The 11,848-nt window shown below is 36.7% G+C and overlaps 1 protein-coding gene across 1 annotated transcript; it reads right to left on the bottom strand.

Moving 5' to 3' along the window:
* Window positions 1-3,180: 3,180 nt before the first annotated feature.
* spcs2 (signal peptidase complex subunit 2) lies at window positions 3,181-8,567 on the bottom strand. Its single transcript, XM_084717668.1, has 5 exons — window positions 8,460-8,567; window positions 5,072-5,155; window positions 4,742-4,901; window positions 3,867-4,002; window positions 3,181-3,648 (listed from the first exon to the last, which is right to left on the bottom strand). The coding sequence occupies exons 1-5, from the start codon at window positions 8,499-8,501 to the stop codon at window positions 3,462-3,464; spliced, it is 609 nt and encodes a 202-aa protein (XP_084573794.1). The 5' UTR covers window positions 8,502-8,567; the 3' UTR covers window positions 3,181-3,461.
* Window positions 8,568-11,848: the final 3,281 nt, after the last annotated feature.

Here is an 11,848-nt window from a genome sequence, read left to right as displayed (position 1 = left end):
GCAAAACAAAAAACAAATAACAAAAACAAGTAAAACAAACTACCACAATAATAACTGGACCGTGGAGTGATGGAGGACGGTGTCCTGGTGTTGACTCTCAGTCTGATGGATCATCTGTGGGATGTTCAGGAACAATAAGTCTGATCGATGGAGGATCCAACTCACAACTGCCTTAAGGTTTGTGCTGCTGACGTCCACAGGACACCTTCAGAGGACGGTGGAGTCCACGAGGGGACAAACGCTACACTATAATATTACAGCAGCTGGTTTTAATGTTGTGGCCGATCAGTGGAAAAAGTGACACATTCATCATCTTCATATTTTCCTTTTGTTTTACTCATACTATGAGATGTGACGTTGTTTCTGTTGTTTGAGTGAAGCTCATGAGGACCAGAGAGCATCAGGACAACGGCTCCACCTGCTGGCTGCACAGGAAGTGAAAGAGTGACTGAAACCAGTCAGAAAATGAAACTGAACACTGATAGTATTCTGGTTTAAAGAAGAAAAACAAGAAGAAACATGCATAAAGTGAGTCGTGTTGTGTTCAGTGCTTGAGTAACAGAATCCATCTTTAATATTCTCACTGACAGGAGTTACAGAGTTTAAGGCTCTGACACAAAGAATCATAAAAAACATTCAAAATCAAACGTTTGGTCGACATTCAGTCCACGTCCTGCTGTAAGGCCTCAACATGTTCCCCTGTTAGCATCATTAGCATCCACAGGCCTGTTAGCTGCGCTGATGCATGCTAACAACGCTAATCTGTCCTGATTCTGACATCACTGAATGACAAAAACAAAATCTCAAAGTTCAAACACAAACCTGAACCCGAACTGGTTTCATTCACATTTTATTTCTCATCTTTCCCACAGAAACCAGTGAGACCATCATGTCCCCCCAGTGATGACGGCTGCTTGTTTTTCACCTGCACAGGTGCTTCTGCTCCCAACAGTGACATGTCGCGTTGTGACTGGTGATAAATTTCACATCTGGAAGCCTGCTGTCATTTTTCTGTCGATTACTTGACACAAAACTCACAGTTAGCACTTCTCCACCAAAATTAGCTCTGGTTCTTGAACCGGTTCTGACCAAGACTGTTGGAACCTTGGTGCTGGGAAACAGATGTGTCTGTGAGCTCATGTAAGGCTGCAACTAACCATGGTTTTCATCTCTGATTAATCTGTTGATTATTTTCTCAATCAATCAATTAGTTAAAAGCCTAAGTCCAACTTTCAGCAGACAACATCAGAGCCTGACGAGGACAGCACAGCATCATCAGCCTAGAAACTGACTTTATAGATTAAAACATGTCAGACGTCCTGTGAGAACATGTTCTATCAGGTTAATCTGTGTGTCTAGAACAGAGGGAGGTCAACGATATGTTCAGGATCTGTCTGATTTACATTGTTTATCTGTAACTAACAATTTATTTTCATTGTCATTTAATGTGTTGATTACTTTCTCAACTAAGCGATCGAGTTGCTTGGTCCATAAAATGTCAAATCTGACATGCCCACTTCAGTCAGCACAAAGAAAACTCGATATTTTTTGGTTCCAGCCGGGAGCAAAATGTTCAGGTTCAAAAACAAATTTATTTTTCATCCAAACAGTTTAAAATTAGGTTCACAAACCAGAACAGAAGCTGAAGAGCAGAGAGAGCTTAAATGTTTAAATCACATTATTGTTCTCATACTGGCCGCTCTGTCTGAAACAGTTTTAGCTCCTGTCCCACATCCTGAAAAGTCCCGTGTGCTCTGATTGGTCAGCTCCCTGCTCAGGGGAGCAGGCACCGCCCACTGTGATTCACCAGGTGTTCAGTGGGCGTAACAGACACCTGTGTAAAGGTGGTGTTAAGTCCTTTGTGACACCAGAAGGGGAAGACAAATCTGACTGTCCAGAATACACATTCTCTGAAGGGAAGAGCAAGGATGGTCTTTTCTCATATTTTGGGGTCTGAAGAAACACCAGGGAGGCATATCATTGATGAAAACCATTAAAAAAAAATGTGTATTTTGCATAACCTGTCCTTTAAAGTTCATTTATTTCATCAGGAGGATTACACCGAGCCACGCACAAAATCAAACCAATCACAACACGACACGTCACGTTCTGTTACTAGAAACCTTTAACAGGAAAAGTTGTGGAGCTGAAATGTTCCAGACAAATCTAAACTTGACACAGAAATACTGACGACATCGTCCTGAATGAAGTTTAACTGCTTGATGAGTGAAAAAATAAGTATTAATACTTATTAAACATTTAATCTGTCATAAAAACGATCCAACGAGCTGCTGAATATCATTAATTGTCTTTATCAAACTGCAGAGAGAATGAGGCTGAACTCATCTCTAAATTATTCACGTAGATGTTTGTGAGTACATGATGTTAACTCTGGTGGGGTTTTTTTCCAACAAAAGGCAGCTTTTTCTGCCCTCACTGTGATGTCATTAACTCGTCTCTTAAACATCAACTGAAACCACTTTTATTAAATGAGGTGAAGCAGCCGCCTGCTGAGGAGCAGCTACATGAATCACAAGGGCGTTTTCACTCAAAACAGCAATTTTTTTTATGTTTTATGAATATTTAAACAAAAATAAAAAGGCCAAAACAAAAATAAACTGGAAAAAAAACATAAAATAAAACCGTTAAACAAGTTCAGACAGGCTGACTTAAACACAAGTCCAATAAAATAACAATCCTTCAGTCCAACACTTGTTTCAGAACAGAACTTATTTCTAATGTTGTTTTCCTGTAAAGACTAAATAATAAATGTGATGTGAGCTGACTGAACGTCAGGTTACAGCTGTCTGATTCTCGCCAACGAGAGCAGCTCACTTCCTGTCCGTCACACAGTTCAGTGGTTTCAGTTCAGAGAATCCGTCACAGTAAAGTTCTCGACCTTTCAAAGTAAAAGCATCGCAGCCAGATGTGTTGAAGCCTCAGCAGCTGGATCACACAGCAGAGATGAGTCCTCAAACTTCTTCACATTAACACACCAAACTAACAGAAATGTCTGATTTATGTCCTGTTTTCTACGTTGTTTTTCACAGTTTGAGCTTCAACTGCTTCTCTTTTAATGACTTCATCTTCTTCTATGGTGGTTTAATGGTTTACTGACGGGAGAACTGGAGCCACCTACTGTTCATCTGTAAGAACCAGCTCCTAATAATCATATGATGGTTGATGATGGAAACAAGCATTCATCTACATTTTCTTTTGATCATTTACTCAAAATTAAAATTTGTTAGATATTTGGATGGAAACATGGATGATCAGATCTCTAAGCATCCTTGAACGCACCATCAGAAGAGTTTCCTGCTCTCTAACAGCCAATCATCAGTAATAAAGATCAACTGAACTCTGTGATTTTTAACTGAAAGTGAAACCAGTGAGCTGTGTGGAAGGAGGAGAATCAAACTGATCATGTATCGATCATGTATTGATCCTGATGTGTTGGTGGATTATTTGGTCTTCTTGTCTGTGGCCAGCGTGTCGTGGAGTTTAGAAACAGACTTTTCAAACTGATCCATCACCAGCGTCCCGTTCTCATCGAAGAACACTGACACCGACTTGGTGAACTCGGCTTCTCTCCAGGCCTTTGACTTCCCGTCGGTGAAGGAGACTCTCAGAGTGTACTGGTCATCGAACCTGTGACACACACGACATTACACTGAATACTTTAAGTACATTTTCCTGATTTCATACTTAACATTTTCACTGCAGGACTTTAACTTTTACAACGTGGTTTTAGCATTTTCACTGCATCAAATGAACTCAATGAGTACTTGAATTAGGATGAGCGATATCTGTATCTGGCTGTGGAGGAGCTGACTCTGTCAGAGTGCATGCTGGGTAAAGACTCAGACCTTTTGAGGGAGGAGGAGAGCTGCCAGATGTGGTCTGGATCCATCCCAGCTGGATCTTTCTGCAGAGCCACCAGGAAGATGTTCTTCTCTTTATAGGAGGTGTACAGAGTCAGGATCCCCATCATGATGAAGTACGTGAGGAAGAGGAGGTCAGGAAGGATAAACCAAAAAAACAATTCACAGATATCATTTATTTAATTACAGATATCCACATGTTAAAAAAAGCTGTTTCATTAAAGATATTTACAATGACATTTTGATTTTTTTTTTAATTAGGTTTTTGAGTTTTATATCTAAAATTCTGTTCTGACTGGTTATAAATTCTTTTGTAGATATCTCAGATTTATAGATTATTAATCGGCTATTAAATTAACCAACAACTATTATAAAAATTGATTATTCATTTGAGTTTGTTTGTTTGTTTTAAGAAGAAATGTCCAAATTCTGATTTCAGCTTCTTAAATGTGAATATTTCCTGGTTTCGTTCCTCCTTTCTGACAGTAAACTGAATATCTTTGAGTTGTGGACAAAACATGTGAGGACATCATCTTGGACTTCGATAAACATTTTTCACCTTTTTTCACATTTTTTGGACCAAACAACCGATCAATTAATCTAAAAAACAATGAAAAGGTTAATTGATGATAAAAATAATCATTATTTGCTGCTCTACATATAAATACTTTAATTCTCATGATTCCAAAAAGAATTTTAGAGATTTCAAACTCAATCTATGATCTCTATAATAAAATAACTGTCGATGTCTACAATGAACATTTTGACTGGTGAGAACTGAGGTGCTGATATCTTAAATCATAACTGGGTATAACTGGGTTCTCAGTAGAACCTCCTGTGTTCTGCTGTTGAAGGATATGAGATGACGCAGCAGGCGAGAACCGGTCTGGACTCGGGGAACGGATGCAGATAGTCCCAGACCAGAGCCAACATGGCGAACAGACAGGAAACAGTGCAGATCAACAGGCGACCATCAACCAGCCTGAAGTTCTCCACATAACAGAACTTCTCCAGGAGCACCTGAAGGGGACGCAGCAGCACGAGGACAGATGGACGGACAGACAGACAGCAGAGAAGGTTAATACTGACTCATTCTGACTCAGTTATATAGTCAGAAAAGCAGTTTATCAGGAAATAAATTAACCTTTAATTAAAAATGAACTGAAGGATCTTTCAGAATAAAAGCTGACCTTCTTGGCAGCATCATCCAGAGAGTTCTTCACAGCGGCTCCGTCCCATTTATCGATCTTCACTGGTTTCTCATCGATTCTCCACTGAAACACAAAGATTATAGATTGATTATTATTTTTTCATAATGATCAGTTCACTTTTTTGTGACGTTCCCTGATCAATTCCCGACTCAAATTTACCCAGGTTTTCTATTCTTTTAAGTAACAAAAAAAAATGTTTTTGTTTTATAAAGTGTTGTTTCACTCTAATTTTGCGTTTAACATTGATAATCCAATACGAGGTATAAACACACAAGTTGTTTTATTTGTTTAATTTTTCCCAAGTTAATTCTTGTCAGCATGATCATTATTAATATTACTGCATCAATACAATCTGTTATATTATAGAGAGTCAGAAACAGAGAAAACTGGAAATTTGAATCATCATGGTCAGAAGCTCCAGAGCAGCTGATAAATGGAAACTGTGATGAAACTGAAGTGTAACATCAGGCTGAGATATTTACTGATTTGCATAACGTGCACTGACACGTTGCACAAATTCACCTGCAGCTGTTTAACTCCAGACATTTTATTCTGATTAATTTAACAACCATGTATGAGACAGAAATGGCTAAAACACAAGTTACACGTCTGTGATTAGTTTCAGTTATTTTCTTTTCGCCAAACTGATGCAAAACAATATGCCACAAGCGATCATCTTAACTGTACCTGACTGCAGGGATTAAATAAAGTCATGTCATAAAAAGTTTAGTGAAAATACTGATCATCCAGTTCAGTGAAGGGTTGACATGTGATTAGTGATGAAATTAATCTTCATCACAGCTAATTTTGAATTTAAGGTCCAGTATTTTTCTGATCAGGCATCTGACAGATATTCAATCTACTTTCAAAGATGAAACTATTATCATTATTCTGCTGTGTTTTATGTGTCTGTTTTTCAGGATAATGATATGATATGATATGATATGATATGATACTGAAATACTAATGAGACAAATTGTTGATATGCATTTTAGGTAAATTAATTGTTATTTTAATAAAATAATAAAAAAATAAGAAATAGTTGTTAGATGAATAATTGTTAGGTGCAGCCCTGCTGTAATTTGTGAAGCTGACACACATCCAGCAGATTGGACTCACTAACACTGACTTTTAATGGCTGTCATTTTTTATCACTTTATATTTTCAGTCTTTCTGATGCTCTGCAGTTATACACCAGCTTACTAATAAAAAAATGGGACATTAAAGAAAGTTTAAAGTCTTATCTCAGTAACCTGTGGGTCTGTACGCTGCACTGTCTGTCACAGCTGAGTCTTAAGAACCGTCGTATTGATTTTTTGTCATATAACGACATCAGGAAATTTTGTCTCAAAACACTTCATTTCTGTTTGTTTTATATGTATTCGGCAATATTCATTATACAGAATACAGAACATATGCATAAACACACATATTTGCAATAATCCCTCCTAAGTGTGACAAAGATATAACAAGAAACTTTATTGTCCAAAATGATACCAGGACACTGAAACAGTGAACTGTCAGTGGTACTTACATTAATCATAAATAACTTTTAATAAAAAACATATAGAGCAAAATATATAGTAAACCTCAATTTAAAAAAGGATCAAATACTGCTGCCTATAAAGGTAACACATAAACACTATCTTCATTATGTTCTGTTAAAAGAGAAAGCTGTTTTTATATTGAAGAACATGTATGTGGATTAGAGCTGCACAATATATCGTTTGAGCGTCGTCATTGCAATGTACGAGTGCGCAATAGTCACATTGCAGGTCCTGTGATGTAGGAGGCAAATGAACTAAACTTTTTCTCATCTAATTTCAAGGGTACCTGACACACACTGCACGCAGCGATCCACCAATCACAATCGTTCTTAATCAGTTTGCCAAAGCAGACCACGCCCCTGCATATGGAGTGAGTCGCAAGATCAGTGCAGGTTAATTGTCTACAAGACGGCAGCAGTGCAGCATAACATAAAGTGCTATTCAAGTCATCCTGTATTTTTTCATATCGCAATATATATCGCAGGGTTAAAAAAAAATCGCAATGTCAGTTTTTTCCCCAATATCGTGCAGCCCTACTATGGATACTGATAAGATCAATATAGCTGTGACGGTAAAATATATAATCAGTCGGGCTCGACCTAAAACTGTCAGTGCAGATGAGAAAACACACCAACATATGCAGTGAGGTCTGTTTCTAGTCTGACTGAAACAGCAACATTTAAATATCAGTAATACAACAAATATTACAGATTTATTTATTTTGAGCTGCACATTTTGCTGTTTGATGTCGGTAGTTTTTTAGATGTTGCGGTTGTCACTGATAGCCAACAGGTCAGAACATCTCTGCAGAACTACAGGACTTCATTCAGATGCTGTTTCTTCTCAGCCTTAATCAAATACTTGTGATTTGGTTCTGGTTCAACAATTTGGATATTTCACTTGACCAAACTGCAATTTCGATTATTCTGTGATTATTGTGCAGCCCTGCTACATATGGACTTTGTGTTCAACAGATAATACGTGAAGAACTGAAAGAGCTGCACTTTCATTCTGAAATGATTCATTTAAATTATAAAGAAACGGTGATGCATTTAATATTTACATTAAAAAAAAACGACTGTTGACAACTTTATTACAGCATAAATATAGTAAAAACACCTGAGGACTCCTGCAGTGACATCTGGGACAGGCTGTTATAACTCCAGAACTGTGGACAGCTCCTTTAATTTGTGCTGACACACAACCACACCGAGACATAAATGTCTGTGAGCCGAAACATCGAAAAACTGATTCTGACTGAGCCCTGAGCTCAGTTCCCATCCTTCTATCTGACAACACATGCACATGTACACGTACACACACACAGAGACACACAGAGTGGAGTTGAAACTGAGGCCGATTGAATGCACCGATCGTCCCGTGAACACCATTTGAGCACCTGCAGTCACACACCGAGTCTCTGAGGTTTGAACCTGAAAATAAAGTTAAATTGTGTGTTTTTGAGTGGAGTTTGGTGCAGCGGGTGAAGCAGCAGCTGTGTCTAACAGTTGGAAACAGGAAGCTGAACTAACAGCTGCAGGTTGAGCTCAAACAGGTTCATGTTCACGGACACACACATACACAGATTCATCTGTTTAACGTTCCGTCTTCTTCACTCTGTGTGAACTTTAATTCAGTGTATTCAGGCTGTGTAGCTGCTGTTAGCCTGTTAGCTCGGCATGCTAACAGGCTAACAGCAGCAGGACGTGTCGGTGTCTCTCAGAGTTTTAACCCTCACAGCAGCTTCACGCTGTCACATATGAACCCGTGAACACCGACAGTTTCCTCCGTTACGACACAATTAAAGGGTTATTTCTTACTTTCTCCAGCAGTCCACTCTTCCCGTTCCTCGCGGCAGCCATCTTTCTTTTCTTCCGCCACTAATACGGAACCTGTGACCTGGACGCTTCCGATTGGCTCTCATCAACTTTTTGAACCGCCGGCCACCTGTGACGTAGCCACGTCCGCGCGCCCGTGGCAGCAGCAGCGCGCGCTTGCACAAAAATGAAAGAAAAACAAAAATGAAAACAAACAAAAAACTAACAAAACAAATACAAACAAAAAAATATTAGGAAACAAAAGCATCGCATGAATGGAACACTATTTTAGTCAATAATAAATAAAATAAAATGAAAAAAATAAGGCCTAATTCATGTCAATATAATGTGTCAATATAGTTCAATAAATAGTTTTTGTTTTTAAAAGGACTACTTTTATTTATTTTATAATTCCACATTTATTTATTTCAGTGGGCTTTTATTTTATATTTCTACCCAATCAGGTATGACTGGCATCTGAATGTGTGAGATGACCACGTCCCCTTTATTTTTATAAATATATGAAATAAATAAATAAATGTGACGTTATAAAAGTTGCTTGAAATGAATAAATGTAGTCTTTGAAGCATTTCCATTGGGAAAAAAACCCTCTATTGACTTATTTCTATATATTTATATTTATATTCATTTATATATATATATATTGCTTTATTTATTTGTTTCAGGTTTCTTTCCATTGCCATATTTATTAAATATGAATTCAAATGGACTTTTCATACATATTTGATAAAAAAAAAAGGATAAAACATACAGTTGATTTAAATCTTTGCGTTATATTGTACATATAAACTAAAGGGGCACTTACTACATTCTTTCTGACTAACTCTGTTAAGTTAAAAGTTTTAAATCAGTTTAAATCTTCCAAAAATTAAGCCAATAATAATACTGATTATTTTCAGGTTATTAAACCCCGATGAAAACATTGAGCTTCCTCTCGTAACTTTAAAGTTCAGCTGTAATTTTGTGTAGTAATGTGTGTAAATGTCCACATTGTATCAGACATGTGAAGGTAAAGAGACAGACTGACATGAAGACAGAAGACAGGAGACATGTTGAGATTTGTCTTTCAGGTTTGGTTGTTTTTCAGCAGCCACAGATCAGTTCCTCTCATACAAAACCACTGAATTATTATAAAGTCTGAACATCAGAACAACATCAGAACAACGTCAGAACAACAGTCTCTGATCATTTGGCACTCAGCATTACCCCCCCCCCCCCCACTGACCTCTGACCCCCCTGTGACCCCCTGCTGTCAGACTGAAAGCTTTAGAACAAGTTCATCAGATGTGCATCAGAGTCAAACAGCCTTCAGAAAAACTCTGTGAATCAAACACACAAACACTCACAGATGTGATGAACTGAACAAAAATCTAAAGAAACCAACTTTATCTTCTTTTCTTCTCCTCACAGCAACAGGATTAAAGAACTCTCACAGAAACAATGAAGGAAACTGAAGGAATTCATCGAATAAAAATCATCTGCAGGAATGTAAAATAATGACCGAAGTCGTCTTCACATTAAAGTGGAAACAGCAGAAGCACAGTTTAAAGTTCTGATACTTTACTGGAGTATTTTCATTTTCTGATACTTATTACTTCTACACTTCAGAGGGGAATATTGCACTTTTGACTATTTTTGTGTACAGAAGCTGTAATTGTTTTTGTAATATTGTTATCTCAGTATCACCAGTTCATTATTTTGTTACCTCAAAAACACATAAAAGCTTTTGTCACCTCAAGATAATAAAACACAGGAGTCAACAATAAACCTAAACCGGGTCAAATTACATGACATGTCTGACTGGGCATTTGATAAAAAAAAATAATTAAATTAATAAACTTTTTGATTAATGATGGATGATTTATTGTTTAAGTAATTTTCTTAATGCAAATTTTCAGTGTTCAGCATCTTAAATATGAAGATTTCCTGCTTTCCTGCTTTGGGTTTTAGACAAAATGAGACATTTAAAGACTGTGATGGACATTTTTCACTGTTTTTTTAACATTTAATAGACGCTGCAGCTCTAAATTAAACAAGACAATTAACTTTAGTCTTTGTTCTTATTTGATAACTGCTAATAAATCAAGTAATTTTTTTGACACACCATCCCAAACAGGCAAATGGAAAAAAAAAAAAAAACATTAACGTTGAACCTTGCAGTAATTAAAAAGTCAAACTACTGATGAAAATATATAATGAAGATTCTTAGAACAAACTTATGAACCTTATTACCTTGTTTACTTGTGATACATTGTTCTATATACAAAGTTATACTGAGAATTTTGACTTTTAATTCCTCAAGATAACAAATTAAACCAACCTGTCTGCACAAAATAATACTGAAATAATGAAATAATTAACTTATGTTCAATAAAAACAAAACTGCAGGTCCAGCTGTGTCACAGCTGAGAATTAGAGAATCAGATTTTTACTTCAAGGCGTCTCTGTAGCACCTCATCATAACGCTGTTTCCTCACATTTTTCCTCTGTCAGAAAACTGTAATTTGGTTCTGATTCTGTGATTTGTATATTTCACTTGGTCATATTGTGAATTCAATAATATTGTGATTTATTCTGCAGCTCTAATCTAGACTGCAGGATGAGTACTTTTACTCTTGAGGTATTATTACTTTTACTGCAGTAAAAGATGTGAATTTTTGCCTTGAGTGTGAGTTTTACTGCAGCTGTAACTGTGACGTCGGACTATTTAAAATATTTTCTGCTGCTGAACTCAGAGTGTTAATATCCGTTTATAATCATTCTCTGTCTGACTTAATCATTGATATTATTGTATTCATGTTCCCTCTGATCTGTTGTTTTTGTTAATGTCCATAATCAGACTGCAGAGACATCGAGGTCTGAAACCTGACAGTTATCAGAACGTGCACATTTAATTATCTACTGTACTGAATTCTATTGTATTAGTGTTATAAAAATATATTTAAAGTTTATTTAAGGCTTCATGTTTGTCAGGACAAAGTATTTTGTGAAATTTGTTTGTTCAAACAAAATAAATTGTCCAGTTTTCATGTCTTTAAGGTTCACTGCTGTAAACCGACTAACAAAGAATCACATGTACATCAGTATCAGCGAACATCAGCCGATAAATATCAACTATAATAATATCTGATTTGACAGATGATTTCAAAATATTTAATTTGAATTCTGAAACAAAATGATTTTTAGATTAACTTAGTTACGAAAACTAACTGAACATTTTTAAGGTCAGGGCTGTTCTTTGTTTTTGTCGTCATGGTGACCTCACAAACTACAGGTTATATCGACTGCATTTTAAAATACAGAAGTGTAAAATTATTGGTTATTTTATTGGTATCAGCCATGAGAAGCAGGTGATTATCAGTGATCACTAC

Source organism: Lutjanus erythropterus, chromosome 4 (genome assembly GCF_056507025.1).
Source record: "Lutjanus erythropterus isolate fLutEry1 chromosome 4, fLutEry1.hap2, whole genome shotgun sequence".
Lineage (NCBI taxonomy): Eukaryota > Metazoa > Chordata > Actinopteri > Lutjaniformes > Lutjanidae > Lutjanus > Lutjanus erythropterus.
Note: the sequence above shows the minus strand (reverse complement) of the source record. Positions and strands in the feature narration are given on the sequence as shown.

Excerpts from the sequence above, each read along its gene's own strand:
- spcs2 (XM_084717668.1), bottom strand. The coding sequence starts at position 8,501 with ATGGCTGCCGCGAGGAACGGGAAGAGTGGACTGCTGGAGAAA. Across the intron at positions 5,156-8,459 it reads AGAGTGGACTGCTGGAGAAA|TGGAGAATCGATGAGAAACC; the intron begins GTAAGAAATAAC and ends TTTGTGTTTCAG. Across the intron at positions 4,003-4,741 it reads TCTCGCCTGCTGCGTCATCT|CGTACTTCATCATGATGGGG; the intron begins CATATCCTTCAA and ends TCCTCTTCCTCA.